An 18,055-nucleotide genomic window follows, 5' to 3' on the forward strand; every position below is an offset into this window, starting at 1 on the left:
AAATAGCCCTACGTTAACAGTATGGGGATATGACTAGTTAACGTCGCTGTGTGAAAAATAACCGGCCAATATTAAAAGTACTCTTCTAAAGTTCTAGAAAATATAGTTTTTAACATGTCCTAAATTTTTAGCTAATTTAGATGTTTGGAAATATTCGTACTTTGGTGTTTTAGTTAATGTTATAGGTAATAGTACATTGCCTAGTTAACGTCGCTGTGTGAAAAATAACCGGCCAATATTAAAAGTACTCTTCTAAAATTCTAGACAATATAGTTTTGTAACATGTCCTAAATTTTTAGCAAATTTAGATGTTTGGAAATACTCGTACTTTGGTGTTTTAGGAAGGATATGTAAACGACAGATAACACCAAAAATATGAAGAAATTATTTCTAAACCGTGTTAAGTCAAAAATCATTATGTTGCTCATTTTCAAGAATGCTGGTTTACAAAAAGCACGACATTGTCTGATTTCGTGAACAAAGCCACACATAACATTGTTTCCTTTCGTTTCCTTTATAATCGGTTACCCAACTGAAGCTATGAATACCAGCTTTATTGCGATATCGCACATGAAAACAGTCACTTGTGCACAACCAGAGAAGATCCGATTTAATCAGTTGAGCTGTTTCAATGAGTGTTATCTTGGTTTAATAGCTTTTAATGGGGTTAAGTCCTGCAAAGGTCGAGATGAATTCTACTGTAGACATGACTGCATCATGGGCAGTTTTGAAGGCAATTGCGGTGTGTGAGTTTCATCATTTGAAATGCCAAGGCAGAGATGGATTTTTCATAAAAGTGTAGAGAAGGTTCGTCCTACTCCTTAGTGTCACAGCATGCATTTATGTCCACAGGGCACAGTATATTGGCAAACCCACAGCTACGTAATGAAGAAGATTAAAATTTACTGCGGAGGATCCTAGGAAGTTATATCCTCTGTAATAATGACAATTTTGGGTAAAAACTGTGGTAAAAATCATATAAAAAGTATGTTTTTCAACCTAAATATCTGATGTCATATTGAAATGTTTCACTTAATCCCATATCAAGAATTATTTAGCATTGTAAGCTCTACATCTGTCCCAAATTTGGTGTATTTCCTATAAAAGAATGTGGGATTTCTCCAATATATTGCACAGTGCAGCTGGACGATGGTGAAAAAGGATCCATCATCCATGTGTTAGGCCTCGTATCCATAGGCTGTTCCCTTGTGGCGTGTGCCCTTGTTCCGTGTTTACTTTTTCCCATGTGACCTGCCACACAGACAACAAACCTTTGTTTTGCTTAGTGGCCGTATCCATAGGTTGTCTGTGTGGCAGGTCACATGGGAAAAAGTAAACACGGAATAAGGGCACATGCCACAAGAGAACAGCCTATGGATACGAGGCCTAACACATGGATGATGCCTTTGCACTGTAAATTACACACATGCAGTTTTCGTCCATTTTCAGTAATATCAATGTCACGCCAGGATCTGGATCTGGATAATACAGTTCAACACCCCTAGTGGGGAAAGACGAACCGGAACGTGTGTGTGTGTGCTATTTAAGTGTGCTAGATGAAGTGCTGTTTCAGCTGGCTTTTGAAGGCTTTTGGATCTTCTATTGATACAAGTGATTCTGTCAGTAGGTTCCACTCAGTGGCAGTTCTTGGAACAAAGGAATATTTATAAGTGTCTGTGGACGGAGTGATGTTTATGAATGATTTGCTGTGAGACTTCCTGGTAGGACGAGTTACCGGGTGCAGCAGGCTTTCAACTGGGATGGCGAGGTGACCCTGACAGGCTTTCTGGAACACAGATAATCTGGTGATTTTTCTCCTGGTGGTAAGGGGTTGCCAGTCTAAGTCCTGTAACATCTTGGTGACACTGCTCTGCCGTTCGTATTTATTGAGTACAAAACGGGCAGCTCGGCGTTGGACAGCCTCTAGCTTATTTATAAGCTCTGATGTGTATGGGTCCCATACTGCACTGCAGTACTCTAATGATGGTCTTACAAGTGAGAAATATGCTAGTTCTTTGATGTCTTTTGTGCAAGCCCTGAGGTTTCTTTTGATGAAACCCAAATTTCTATTACCTTTAGCGGAGATTGTATTGATATGGCTGTTCCATTTCATGTTGTGTGCTATGTTAACTCCCAGGTAGGGATGTGATGTTGTTTCTTGTAGAGTTTGGTTGTTGAGTTTGTAATTATGTTTCTTTGGATTTTGGGAGTTTGTTATCCGTAACATAAAACATTTGTCTGTATTAAAAGACATGAGCCATGTGTGTTGCCAGCTACTAAGTCTGTCAAGGTCAGATTGGAGAAGGTCAGCGTCAGCGTCATTGCTGATGGTTCTGTACATGACACAGTCATCAGCAAAAAGTCGGACGGTGGAGGTGATATGGTCGGCAAGTCATTGATATACAAAGAAAGAGCAACGGACCGAGTACAGTGCCCTGCGGAACGCCTGATTTGACGTGTACCCAGTCCGAAGCATCACCTCCAATCACAACCCTCTGCTTTCTTCGCGTCAGGAAGTGTGAAATCCACGTGTGGGTCAGTCCTCGGATACCATAATGGTCGAGTTTCAGCAAGAGCCTCTGGTGTGGTACCACATCAAAGGCCTTGCTGAAGTCCATATGATTACGTCAGTCTGTTGCCGCTTGTCGAGGGCTTTGGCGAAGTCATTTGTAGTCAGGATTAATTGGGATTCGCATGATCGATTGCGGCGAAAGCCATGTTGTTGGTCGGTCAGTATATCTAATCCATCAAGATGTTGCATGATGTTCGAATGAACCACATGCTCCATCACCTTACAACATATAGAAGTTAAGGACACTGGTCTATAGTTGCTTGGTTTGGTGCGATCCCCTTTTTTGAAGATTGGAGTAATGTTAGCGCAACTGCAATCCTCGGGTAGAGTTCCAGTCTCGAGAGATCTCCTGCAGATGGTCGCCAGGGCTGGCGCAATCTCCTTTGCCCCCATCTTTAGGATGCGTGCTGACACGCCGTCAGGTCCTGAAGCCTTGTTAGGGTCTAGGTCAGTCAGTAGCTTTTCTATGCCATTTGTTGTGATGTAAATATTTGGCATGGACGGATATTTGGACTTGGACAATTTAGGTATATTTTCCAGATCTTCCTGTGTAAAAACGAATCAAGCTATTTCCATGAAAGTCACAGAATAAGTAGGAGATATGTATTGGCATTGTATTGCACTTATTAAGATTAGATACACTGTTGACTATATATTTTTGATATTTTGTTCAAACACGGTATAAATCATTCTGGGACATCCTGTATTTTTCACTCGCATACTACTTTTTTGTCTTATACTCCGGTCACTGCATGATGCATCAACTATTACATCACAGGAGAAACTCATAAGTAATTAACATATTTAAATTATTCAACTATTTTGTCAACATTAGCCTGTATTCAGTGTTCAAAGGGTGACTGTTTTTTTTATGAAGAACCTATTGTCAACAGTAGAGTGATTGTTTCTTGATTAGTTCAAGTGTTTGATGCTTTTGTGTTGAAGGACAAATCACGGTTACAAAACCTGTGGTTTGGTAGCACAAACGGGCGACATTTGAAGATTTTCCCTGAGACTTCGACAATTTCCTGCCCCATAGAAACAGATGGTTAAGAAAAAAATTGGGTGACTTTTCATCAATGCAGGTGCAAGTCTGTTGAGGCTAATCATGATTTGAATGTCTTAAGTTGAAGGCCTAAGTTTATTCAACTAAGAGAGAGTGCAGTAATTAAATTATTTAGGCCCATGTTGAACTTAATCCTACAAAATTGTAAATTTATTTTGATTGTTCTGAGACTGCACATCACATTGCACTGCATCAGGTGAAATTCAACAACAACTTTCAAAATGGGGTGTACCCCAAGGTAAAAAAATTAACTCAAACATTGAAATTGCACCTGACCTTCTCAATTGTAATTATGACAATATCCTCTCACATCACTAATCACATTAAAAGTAGAACATTTAAAATATATATATAATATCAGTACTGCAAAAGACAGTGACCGCGAAAGACGGTGACCGCGAAAGACGGGTGACCGCTGCGAAAGACGGGTGACCGCTAATAAAGTATAACTTACAACAACTGTGGCCATACAAGTTTTCATAGACATGAATTATATCAAGTAGTGATTCAAGTCATATGGGGTAAATGGAGTGAGCTCAAGACAAAGGTATAGTATGTAATTCAGAAAACTTATCTGTTGTGAGTAGTCAGTAACATACATATAGTATGCGTTTGGTGTAAATGGAACAGTGGGTGGGTTATTAGAACTAGGGCATTACTTGCAATGGGCCTATATCCATAGCTATGTTTATATTAAAAAAACATCAGAATATTTTATTTAACATAAGGCCACAAAAACGCACACACACAAAAAAAAACATGTTTGTTTCCTGTAGCAGGTCAAAAAAGTCAAACGAGAAATGTGTTTTGTTGTTGTTGTTGTTGATTTTTAATCTATGTCTTGAAATGAAAAAAAAACCCTTTTTGCTACAGCTTGGAATGGGAATTCACAGTTGGTCTCTCCGACACACACACACACACACCCACCTCCACCCCCACTTGCGGTAGGCAGGAAATGTGGACCTCATTCTGCATAACCGCGGACTCGCACACCCGTCTTAATCGACATACCGTGGACCACACACACACACGTTTGATACGTTCAAACCGAGGACTCACACACCCGTTTTTAATCGACACACCGTGGACCTCACACAGACACACCAGACCGCTTACTATCCAACTGTGACCCGTCCTATACCTCCTATGGGGGACCTATCTTATATGCGATCTTATATGATAAGCTGTGATATTTGCATCATTTACCTCATCCTGGTCTTAGTTTCAAACCGAGGAAGCCCCCCATTGGTGGACCCGTTTTAAATAAATGTTTACGTTATTTGCGTACTTAATTTTGGGTGTACTTTGTCTTGGGTCCAATCTCTATCATGGACAGTTTGCTATATCTTTCTAAATATATGATTGTTTGTTCTAGATTTAGGTTTTAGCGTTTCATATTTGAAAGAACTAATGTTTAATTGCAACATTTCGAAACCACAAACCAAAACTGGGTGCTATGATGTACAAGATTGGGCTACGAGTATGCATTTTACCAAGTTAGCAATAGGTAATTGCTTCATTTTGCATATGCATGACTTTCTTTATTATACTCAAATTCGGATTTTATTATACATGTTATAAGGAAGTTGTTTACGTGCATTAGGCTCCTTCACAGCCGGTTTCCGTCGTGTATGTTTGCGAGTGAACCACAAGCAGACTGGGTTGCCAGGGACTACAGGACAAAATACCTGTTTCTGACTATAACTATTAGCAAGGTCACCCTACCAGCTATACTGATAATGGTTAATTGGAAATCTGAAAATAAACACTTATTTTGTAAACAGATGATACTCTGTGATTATTTATGGATGGAAACTTAGGAAATTGCTGTTAATGGAATAATTGATATATTAAACATACATTTGGTTGTGTTAACGATAAAAATCCATTCACAAATAAGGTTTTTAGGAACCATTTGACATTAAATATTTTGAACAATTGCTCTATGAAAAATGATATAAATGCACCCCTGCTGATCCAGGCTACTGATAAGCTGTCAACAAGTGACCACTAATTCAACAATTATAATGAGCAATTATATGACCAGACAGGAACCAAGCTGGGTATAAGGTGCCCAGGCACCTGCACTGTTAACTAGGGTTAGTTTATACCATCACTAATTGATGTTGGGAGTGACACTGGGGGGGGGGGGGGGTTAAATACCAGTAATTGGGGTAGATAGTTGCTTTGGTTTTATACATTTTGGTAGAGCAACTGGGCAGTTAGTAGTAACAATTATAATCAACACATTCAGAAAATAAAGATTGAATTGAGCCAGGGAACCCCTGGGATTGAGTAATCAGTCTTTTTGATTATAATTGTTAAAGGTCATCTGAGCCTGAGGTGGAATATATATTGTTGGTTTGTCCGAATGTTCAAAGTCATATCATAAAACGTAATCACAAAGTCGTCTGAATTTAGATTGTTGGATTGATGCGAAACTCGGTGGATGTGATTGCCATTGATCCCTTTGTTTGTACAAGTATAAATTAAGTATAAATTAAATGTGACCTATTTAACACACATTTTTCAATTTAGCTTATAGTATGTCATTGGTGGTATTCGTGGTAACAAGAACAACATTTCCAACCCGGTTAGTTGTGCATGTGCTACACACAAAAAATTACTAGCATTCCAAGTACTTGTCAATGTAAAATTATCAAACATGAATTTCATCCATGGTGTTGTCTTTTAAAGACATTTCTTGTTGAATTTGATTTCTTTCTAGTATTTCTCAAAATTACAGAGTGGAAATGTGTAAAAGAGTTTTAAAACTCTCATAATATTAAACTCAGAGTGTCCAACACGAATGACGATAAAACGCCCATGTATCAAATAAATAGGTGTATTTGGGTTATGCAAGATTAAATCACAAGCCATGGGGGGGGGCAGGAGCTGAAGGGGGGAAGCAATTTTTGGCTAGCCAAGAAGGGGGGGGGGGGGCGATTTTGGCACCCATAGGCCACCTTTTAAATAAAACGCTCTAAAAACACAGTACGGAAACGCTTAAATTGGCAAATTTTCTTGACTTGACCATTTAAGGTTTGTAAATTGGGATCACAAAAATTTGGCATGTGTCAAGGGAGGAGGCAAAGGTTTCTTGGCAGGCCGGGGGGGGGTAGGCAGTACGACGGCCTCTATAGGTTTAGAGTATATATGGTTTTGAAGGTATTTCATGAGGGAAGACAGTCTGGAAGTGCAGTTAATATTAATAGTGCGATATTGGGGGAGTCTGGAATTCCAATGCGTCATTCGGTGAAAAAGTCTGGAATTCCGATGCCCTCTATAGTTTGGAGTATGAAGGAGTTTGGGGGAAAAAGTCTTGAATTCCATAAATAAAGAGTAAAAAAGTCTGGAATTCCGACGCGTTGGGGAAAAAAGGAGTAAAAAAAGTCTGGAATTCTGATGCGCTGGGGGAATAAAAGTCCGGAATTCCGACGCGTTGGGGGGAAAAAGCCTGGAATTCCGATGCCCTCTATAGTTTGGAGTACATGACTTTGAAGGAGTTTGGGGAAAAAGTCTTGAATTCCATAAATAAAGAGTAAAAAGTCTGGAATTCCGACGCGTTGGGGGAAAAAAGCCTTAAAAAGGAGTAAAAAAAGTCTGGAATTCTGATGCGCTGGGGGAATAAAAGTCCGGAATTCCGACGCGTTGGGGGGAAAAAGCCTGGAATTCCGATGCCCTCTATAGGTTTGGATTATATGACTGTGAAGGAGTTTGGGTGAAAAAAGTCTGGAATTCCAGACAAGAGTACATACAAAAAGAGTATGGAATTCCAGTGCCCTCTATAGGGGGGGATTGATTATTATCTGGAATAGCCCAATTTCCCATCTACTTTCAGAAGCATATGGTCGAATCCAACCAAAAGTGTCCACGGGCCAAAAATAAAAGTCCGAAATAAAAATGTCTCCACAATTTTTTCCTTTTGCCCATTGATTGATGACATATTGGCCTTATAGGAACCAAAAGTGCCATTACTAATCTTGAAAAATAAATCCAGGACGTGTGATAGTAAATGTGATATCAAAACCCAATGTTACCTACGAATACCACTAGGATGCTTTCACTATCGCAATACTAATCAACCTAAAACAAATGGAATATTCCCATTAACGCTTTTTTTTCGTGTAATGTAGACCACAGGGTGTCAGGAAAATGCTAACTCGACCAGAAAATATTTATTTTTATTTTTATAACGCGATCAATATGATCTTAGTCAATTTATGCTAGTTTATTTTTGAAAATGAAGTTTAGGTCAGTTTCTGTATTTTATTTATCAAATGAGTATGAATCAATTTACACATTGTATAAGAACGAGTATGATATATGTTTTCAAGAATATTCGGAATTATACGCATACACCTAACGCTTTATACAATGAAAAGGTGAAGAAACCCGGGTATTCGTAGGTAACATGAGCGATTTAACAATATCTGTATTGAGTTTATAGGTTTAAATTTTGCTATTATGGTAATGAATTAATAAAATGGTAGTTTTTAGATCTCTTTCAGATGGTACGTCCAAATGAATAAATGCTTTTACCTTAGATCAAAAATTTTTGATGCTTTTAGCAAGATTTTGACCACTTCATTTTGATATACAAGTAGTAAATCAGCAATTTTACATAATAAATAATTGTTGAATGAATCCGTATATGGGTAATAATAGTGTCCTGGGGTACCGTTTAAAGTTTTTGACAATTAATTTCCATTGGTAGGGACACTTCATTACACATGTCATGTATTATGCTGTATTCGTAAGTAACATTTCAGTATTTGTAGGTAAGAATTAGACTTTTGGTGGATATCGCAATCAAAACTTCATTTTATAAAGCACTTTGAATGTATTATTTTCTTATGTGCGTTTATTGATACTTTAGACCCTATCATGTATTAATAATGCCGGTTCACAGCGGTTGAAAGAGGATTGAAGTAAGAAACAAAGACACTAAAGTGACTTTAATTTGCTTAATTGCACACAAATCGCTTAAAACCGTTATTGCAGACTTGTGAAGTCCATCTTGGAGTCAGTTACGTCTTGTGGCCTTTCGTTTGAGGGCAACTACAATTAGCTTTATACCAGGGTCCATCAATGTGTTGTCTAGATCATGAGACAATGAGAACAGTCGTTTTTCCATGGTATTCGTAGGTAACCTTAGCGAAAACGTCAAAAGTTACCTTCGAATAAATCAATTTGGACACAAATTACTCAGAAACCAGAAGGTCGGTAAACATTTAAAATGAAGCACACATGACAGTTGACAAATTCAAGTATTTATCCCCTTCTAATCTTCTTTGAATCTGATTTTTCTTTCAAATGACCAGACCGTCGTCTATTTCAGTACATATTTTTCACCAATTAAGCCGTATTCAGTTTTGCATGGTGGGCATGTATGTGAATTCACAACTTTCATTGACATATGATTTGATAGCAAACATACAGGCCTTTGTTATGTACCAATATGGGCATTGGCATGAATGGCGGTGTTTCACAATACTGTCATGATGTCAAAGTGTATTCGTAAGTAACATTCGGTTACCGAAATTTACCTACGAATACTTGCTTTTATTGTTGACATCTCAGAAATATTTAAACGCAGGTTATTGAAACTTGGTAGAAATAAAGAGTGTATTACCCTGCACCTATTGCTTAACTATTGTTTACTATTCTCTCACTTTGTGGAAATGGCACAGCTTTTAACATGTATTCGGAGGTAATGCATATTTTTACCAAACCTACCTTTGTGCCATTTAGAATTTCTGGCAGCTAAACACAATAATAAAGATGTCCGAATGCAATGCATTTCAGTATTGGACATATCAAAGCTTGTATCAATTGCGCATTTATTAGTGATTTCCATTTTTAAAGATATATCTAGTGCTATGAAAAATTGTATTCGTAGGTAATGTAAAAAAATACCACTCAAAAAATTATCACAAAAAATTCATAATTATGTACAAATATGTGAAAAATTAAACAGGCAATCTTTGAATACACAACTTTCAGGAAATCAATTTAGATTCAATCCAATGACTTCTTTTCATAACTGATTTAGATGTTTTTAAAAATACTGTAAGAAATATTTTGAAAAAATTGGTAAAAATAGCATGTTTTGGGGTCTCTGTGTCTAAGTTTTTCACAGAAGGGGTCTTATTATATATGGCGCGAAGCGTATGATCAAGGCGAATAAACACAATACAAAAACGAATGCCAATTGATTAATACTTTTAAGTTATGGCCCTGAACATGCCGTGTACACTTTTGGTTGGATTCGACCATATGTATAATGTGCATTTTCTTTTGTTCTCTTTTAGAGCTTAAAAAAAAAAAAAAAAAAAAAAAACAAGCAGAAAAGCAACAAAAAACCCAAAACAAAGTATGTATATAGTATATAATATGTATAAGGTATATATCTGTAAATAATTATGAATTCGTGTAATGTTCATTTTATTTCCCTCAATGTTAGAGGGCTTAGAAATCAAGATAAAAGAAGAATTGTATGTAACTGGTTAAAAAGCCAAAAGTTGATATATTTCTTTTGCAAGAAACTTATCTTGATCAAAGGTTGGAAAATGCTTTGAGGAAAGAGTGGGCGATAGAATCTTTTAGTTCGTTTGGAACATTTCACAGTAGAGGGGTATCAATCGTCTATAGAAAAGACTTAGATGTAAAAATCGAAAACAGTCATATTGCTGACGATGGTAGAAAAATTTTGTTGAATATGCTAATCCGTAAAAAACCTTGCACTTTAATCAATCTATATGCACCAACGAAACAAAAATACAAAGATATTTTCTTCAAGAAAACATTTCATTGGATTAAAAGAAATGCTAGGTACAATGTTATTATTGGTGGTGATTTAAATTGTACTCAAAACCATAATAAAGATACTAAAAACATGAAAAGGAAAAATGTACCATGTAAATATCTGCAAAAATTATTAAACATTGTAATTTAATTGATATCTGGAGGCATAGATGGCCAGAAAAACATCAATTCACATGGAGACAAATATCACTTGGTTTATTCTCTAGGCTAGATTATTGGCTGATTCACAAAGAGTTCATCGATGTTGTTAAAACTACTGATATTAGACCCTCTGTAAAATCAGATCATAATGCTATTTCATTAAAGTTACAAATGGGAAAAACAAATACTGGACCAGGTTTTTGGAAATTTAATTCTTCACTCACAAATGATAATAACTACAAAAAAAGAGATTCGTGAAGTTATTTGTTCTTGCCAAAAGGATTGTACCCGGCAAAAATTATCCAATCAACTTACTTGGGAATTATGTAAAAGAAATATAAAAGATTTCACTGTAAAATACTGTAAAAAAAAAAAAAAAAAAAAAAAAAAGCTTTTGGAGAAATTAGAAAATGATGTTAAAGAATTAGAAGAGAAAATGGATAATGTTGGAAATGTATTTAAGAACAGATATATTGAAGCAAAGTCAAAACTAGAAAAGCTGTATAAAGAAACTACTAAAGGAGCTATAATAAGGTCAAGAGTCAAGTGGTTTGAGGAGGGTGAAACCAATTCTAAATATTTCATGGGGCTCGAAAAACACAAAGCAACTAGAAATTCAATTACAGAACTTAAGTTAAAAAACGGTAAAAATATCACAGACACAGATGACATTCTAAATGAATCTGTAGATTATTATACTAATCTGTATAAATCAAAAGAAATAGAAGATAAAGATATTGATGCCTACATTAACAAAACTCGTGTAGAAACATTATCAAATGAAGAAACAATCGAATGTGAAGGGCTACTAACAATTGAAGAATGTACAAAAGCAGTACAAACACTTAAACTTAATCGATCACCCGGAATTGACGGATTAACTCCCGAATTTTATAAATGTTTTGGTCTGATATAAAGGAAATGGTTACGAACTCCCTAAATGAAGGTTTTGAAAGAGGTACATTGTCATTCTCTCAGAGACGAGGGATTATCAACCTACTTTACAAAAAAGGTGATAAAAACAATTTGGATAATTTTCGACCTATAACTTTGTTAAATTATGATTATAAAATATGTACTGCTGTGCTCTCAAATCGTGTCCAAAATATTCTTAAAAAGATTATAAGTGAAGAACAATGTGGATATGTTAAGGGTCGTTTCATTGGACAAAACATAAGAATTATTGAGGATGTTATTGAATATTGTAATGGTAAGAATAATGAATGCGCTATATTATTTATTGATTTCCAAAAGGCTTTCGATTCGTTGGAAATAAATTTTCTGTTGAAGTGTCTAAAAGATTTGGTTTTGGCTCGCAATTTTAAAATGGATAAAAACCATTTATGCTAATATAAATAGCTGCATTTCAATGAATGGATGGTTATCAAGATCATTTGAATTAAAAAGAGGTATTCGTCAAGGCTGTCCATTATCGGCCTTATTATTTATTATGGCGGCGGAATTTATGTCAATGAATATTAAAGATAATGTAGATATTAAGGGTGTCTCTTTCAAAGAGGAGCCAGACCTACAAATTAAAATTGTTCAACTAGCAGATGACACCACTGTATTTGTAAATGATATGGATTCTATAAATTTGTTTTGGAAGAAATTGAGAAGTTCAGTTTTCTTTCAGGAATAAGTATTAACAAACAAAAAACTGAGGAAATGTGGCTGGGAATAAATAAACCATCGAATTTAATTCCAGATTTTAAATGGACCGAAGGTCCAGTGAAATGTCTTGGTTTATATTTTGGGAAGGATAAGAAGATTACTGAGGACCTTAACTGGAAACCGAAATTGACCAAATTGCAAAAAACCTTAATTAGCTGGAAAGCGAGAAAACTAACATATTATGGTAAAATAACGATTATCAAAACGTTGGGTATCTCACAAATACTTTATAATGCCAGTAATCTAAATGTACCAGAGTATGTTGTTAAGAACGTAAACAAACAAATTTTAATTTCCTTTGGGGTTCAGAAAGAGAAAAGGTTAAAAGAAAAACAATAACAGGTTATATGGAATATGGTGGTTTGAAGATGATAAACTTAGAGCATCAAATAGCTGCTTTAAAAATAAAATGGATTGCTAGAATTTTAGATGGAAATAACAATAACGCTATATGGAAGAAAATATCACAACATTGGTTCAAACAGCTTGGTGGCTTGTCTTTAATACTCGAGTTTAATTGTAATGCGAAAGACATAAAAGAAATCGTGTATGACAAAATGCCTCTGTTCTATAAAGAGGTTTTAAAAGCTTGGTATACACTGCAAAACAGACAAAGGAAAAACATTTCTGTAAACAATAATACTGTATTATGGGGCAATACAAATATAAGACATAAAAATAAAGTTCTTTTCTTTAAGGAATGGATTGATGCAGGTGTAATACGCATGAAAGACATTGTTATAAATAATAGGTTTTTAAATTTAAATGAACTATCTCAAATTATCAAAAATCCACTGAACATGTTCTTATTTCACAAATTAATTCATGCGATTCCGGAAAACTGGAAAAAAGAGGTCAGGAGTAATTCTATGCCCTCCTGTAAAGAAAAATCGTTCACTATTTTTGAATTTCAGAATAAGCAATTTAAACATATATCCATTCTTGAAACGAAAGAAATTTATAGTATGTTAAATACTGATCTGGAGAAGCCTGTGTGTATTCAGTATTGGGAAAACATGGTGTGTATGCAAGAGTGTGGGAAAAGGTATTTCAATTTAAAATTCGAAACAGAATTGAAAATAGATTGGGGCAATTCCAATTTAATGTGTTATACAATCTTATTCCATGTAAAAGGAATTTGTATTTATGGAAACTTAGTAATTCAGATACATGTGACTTTTGTAATAGTACAGATAATTTGGAACATTTCTTTATGTGTTCAAATAACAACGTATTCTGGATTAAATTTTCAAACTTTATTTGTCAAATGGAAAATTGCAACTTGTTTAAAATAAACCTGGAAAACATTTTATGTGGGTGGGATATGGAAAATAATGAAAACATTTAGCTAATATTTTAATTGTTTTGGGGTGTTTTGCTATTTACAAATCTAGAATAATATACAATGATACTGGAAAATCTGTACCTATATTGATGTTATTTATGCAGGAAATAAAAAGAATTGATCAAATAATGTTGAATACAAAACGAAAACTGAGGATAAATATAGATAAAGAAAAATGGAATTATAGTAAAATATATTGGAATATTATGTAATGATACTACATTTATAATAATGGTAAGAAGAAAGAAAAAGAGAAAGAAAGAATATAGAAAATTTCATAAATAAAGGCGTAAGCTAGACAATTTATTTGTCAAAGATAAAAAAAAAAAAAAAACAATATCAAAAAGCAATTATTTGTAGGCCTAAATCGAACTTGGGATGAAAATCAACAAGACAGACTTAGCAGGCCTACAAATTTCTGAATTATATAAAGTGAAAAACAATCAATCACGATTCACTGCACTCAGCGAATCAATCAAATAAAACTAAAAAGAAAGGAGCAAGAAAGAATAAAGAAAGGCCTATTGAAAAGAGAAAGAAAGAGAGAAAAGAAAATGAACGAAAAAGAAAGAAAGAAAGAAAAAAAAAAAAAAAAAGAAATAAAAAAAGAAAGGGAGAAAGAAAAGAGGAAAGAAAGGAAGTAAAAATGAGAAAAGAGAAAAAAAAAAAATTCAGCCACACGGAGACTCGAACCCACAAAAATAGTTCATATTAGATTCCCAGTCCAACGCTCTATCCACTCGGCCATAGATCACCTTACGCAATTGACTGTTCTCAAAGCGGATGATATAACTATAATTGGATGCAATTACATGATTACAATCGCGTCCGCATTATGGCTCTTAGAATAAACACGCATGTCGGCGCTGAAATTTTGAAGGAACTGATGGAGGAAAACCTCGTTTTTTGCAAAACTAGCTTCAATTTGGAGTGAAAATCAAATGGAATAGCAATTGGCAGAATGTTGAGAAATAATGTAGGTATTCAGATGTCTAAATTAACGTCTTGTAATCAAGATATCGATAATTTCACAAACCAGCTTTTTCTCAAGCAAATTCTCCAAAATTTTCCCCCAAAACGGGCTTTTAAAATTTAATCGGTACTGTATTTGGTTCTTCCCCATGGCAACATTATTTCTTTGATCGATTTGTAATACAATACGAAAAAGAAGAAAACAATCGCTCGGTGTGGATTTATACGGAGCGCACATTTGAAAAAAACCTCATGGAACGTGTTTTTGATCTTGTGAACATGGTGGGTAAAAATGCTTTAAACGAAGGATTTTCAAATTTATTCTAATAATTTGTATATAACACACACAAAATGTTAAGCTACATCCAATGCACCAACATTTCACTCGCTGCGATATTTGATTACTGAGAAAACTCTGTTTTAGAGAACAACTTTATACGTCTTTTATACGTTTTTTATACGTCTCTTTGTGTAACCTTAAGTAGAGATATTACAGTTTTTACAGTTATTAAAATTCTGTTTTGACTTTAATACACGACTTTCAGTCTAACCACTAGCAGGCAACTTTAGCGTATCTATACTGCTACGAAAGGGGCAACAAATTGAATTTTGATGATTTTTACTATTTAATGAATGAGAAAATCGCTGAATATGCCTTTTAAGGGTAGACGAGCTTTTGTTGGTCGAAGCAACCTAAAAATCGTTGTTTCAGCCCTCTTTACAACGTAACTCAAGAACCGCAGCACCTATAAAAGTATATCTGTGATATTTTAATTCTTCTATCCGCTCGCTATGAATTGAGCAATGCAGTTTTTGCCAAAGCTCACTACCATTCGTAAGATGCTGTGAACTATCAAATCACAACAGTTTAAAATAATTAATAACCTTAATATGTGAACTTCATAGGCATTCAGTAACTTAAACTCAATATATAGTTGACTTTGCACCCAAAACAATCCAAACATTTTGAAACCACTAACAAACATATATTCCTCGGATAGATTAAAAAAGATTGAGTAATATTAGTCTTACCTTTGCAGCTCCATAGGCCCCAATGACAAGGCAAGCTAACAGCAAACATCCAAACACACGCATGATGAGTTTGTAGAAAACTTCTTCAACTGGTTTGATATTAGAAACTTCAAGTTGTGATGTCTGAACTTGAGAAGAAGAACGTCCAAATTATGAATACTACACTGTGTGACTCGCTTTTATTTGTAAATGAACGGTATGTTCTTGAACACACTGTACTGTGGTGATATTATTCGACCAATCATTAGGTACCAACGATACAACATTGGTGAATGTTTCCATCGGTGTAGGAGCATTATTGGCTAATAGACAGTACATGTACGAAAGGCGTGTCATTGGTGTTGTCTGCTGTCAGCATAACACCAAATATAAACACAAGTTATGTTATTTAATTAAATTAAATGTCAGATTCATAATGCTGAAATGTCATATGATAATTTTGAGTGCCTGGCTCGGCGCCAAATACCAACACAACAAAGTTCCTTTTAAAAAGATATTTCTGAATATTGTAAACAATGTCAAACAGGGTGTCCCACAAAAAGAGGCGCCTATTTCTGAATGTAAATAAACCTTTAATTGTTAGCTTTAATAAACCAAAGCAATTATTCCAATCGGCTCACAACTTTTGAAGATATATCCTTTTAAAGACAAGTAACCGTTTATCACTCTGTCCACGGATAGCAAACAGAGTGCTTGGGATGGGTTATGCTGTGGCGTGGCCTGTAAGATCACCATACCTCACACCACTTGAATTCTTCATTTGTGGCAAATTCCAAGATCTTTGCAAACGTATTACTGCTATATTCGCAAGTATCCGGCGCACAAGGTTGGTACGCAACTTAATTGATGCAATGAGGACTAGGGTTATTCGTCAAGGAGGCAACCAGGTAGAGGGCAGAGCAGCACAGTACACTCACTTCAAAAGAACCAAAGACAAAATAAACAGCCCTTTTCAGGGCTACATTTTATTCAAAAAGAGAAATGACTTATGTTGTCAATAAAAATAAAGCAAGAAACAATAAAGTAAGAAAGAGACATAATAAAACATAAGGCATAAAATAACCGAGAAAGACATAAGTAATTGCAAGTATATCAAAAGAAGTCCCATCCCACATCAATTTCGCCCAAATTAATTACACTAAAATCCATAACCCATAAGCCCACCGGTAAAGCCCATTCCCTAAAATAAAGTTATTATTTTATAAACTTATCATCGAGGAATGTTTTATATTCATGCATGGGTGAAAACCTCGGGAAGATCAGATGCGCAATATAGGCGACAAAAATTATACCGGCAAAAGTTAACTAGAATATTATTATTGTATATCATCATGATTTGGGGCAAAATAGAGTAAATATATTTCAAAATGTTCCGTCTTTACACAACATAATCACCTTGATTTGGGTTAAAATGGAAAATTTTCTCGTGTCCCAGTAGAACGGGTCAAAACGTTATTTTTACACCCACTGGGGCGAGAGCACATACGAAAGAGCAACATACCGCGTACAACCAAAATCCCCGTGCATTGTATGCTGTGAGTTCTCGCATATTCATGAGGGCCGATTCGATCGTTGCGTGATTTCGAGTATACGCGACACAGCGTTGTGTGCTTTCGTGATTATGCGATAGACCGTAAAAATACGCTGTAAGTGCGTAGCAGTCTGGCCTGTCGCATTTCGTTGAACAATCGGCCCTCATTATCGGGTGATGATGAGACTTTGACTGATTGTACGCGGTCTGTATCTCTTTCGTCTGTAGGCGAGAGTCAAAAAGCAAGAGCTGCGCGAACGAGATTTTGTCAGAAATTCCAGTTAGAAACGAGTGCGTACTGCACGCATGGATTACCCCCTTAATTGCACGCAGGACAGATAATAACAAAGTCAGTGTAGTTGATCTGAATCTCTTCTTTTAGACCCATTTATGACCAAAATTTCCTTTAAATCCATATTATAACATTCGTGTAAATATAGATTAGTATTTATGTTCCATAAAATGTTAGCTTTCACTGTCAAATATGTCCCCTTTTAATTTTGAGCCGAACAAGTGAGGTAAAGCATAGAAAATTGGAATTTACGTATGCCGCACGCCGTGTACGTACTGTGCATACGTGTTCGACTAATATTTCCATCGTAATAATAACACGCCGACTTGTAGCGGAAGATTCGAATCGCGCTCGCTAATTTAATCCCGCTGGGATTATATCATGTATAAAGACGATTAGTTCATAAAAAGTGTGTTTAATTTTTTTGTAATAAAATTTGTTTGCAACTTTGCCGAATTTTTACAATTTGCAATCACATTTTGAGAATGTACGTGACTGTATGATATTTCAAGAAATCGCAGGCTTCGGTAGTGTCGTAACTAGGGCGGCGGCAACGTGCCCCAGCGCCACCCTTAGGAGGGCGCCAAATTGACCGATTCAGC

The 18,055-nt window shown here is 35.5% G+C and overlaps 1 protein-coding gene across 1 annotated transcript in view; it reads right to left on the bottom strand.

Annotated features, from left to right (window-relative positions):
* Positions 1-15,841, bottom strand: part of LOC140141410 (uncharacterized) — a 38,795-nt gene extending 22,954 nt beyond the window's left edge. The window contains exon 1 of the mRNA XM_072163261.1: positions 15,631-15,841. Coding sequence (XP_072019362.1) covers positions 15,631-15,693 — 63 coding nt within the window. The 5' untranslated portion in view covers positions 15,694-15,841. The remainder of the gene's footprint in view (positions 1-15,630) is intronic.
* Between the last annotated feature and the right edge of the window lie 2,214 nt (positions 15,842-18,055).

This window comes from Amphiura filiformis, chromosome 19 (genome assembly GCF_039555335.1).
Source record: "Amphiura filiformis chromosome 19, Afil_fr2py, whole genome shotgun sequence".
In the NCBI taxonomy this organism is placed as follows: Eukaryota; Metazoa; Echinodermata; class Ophiuroidea; order Amphilepidida; family Amphiuridae; genus Amphiura; species Amphiura filiformis.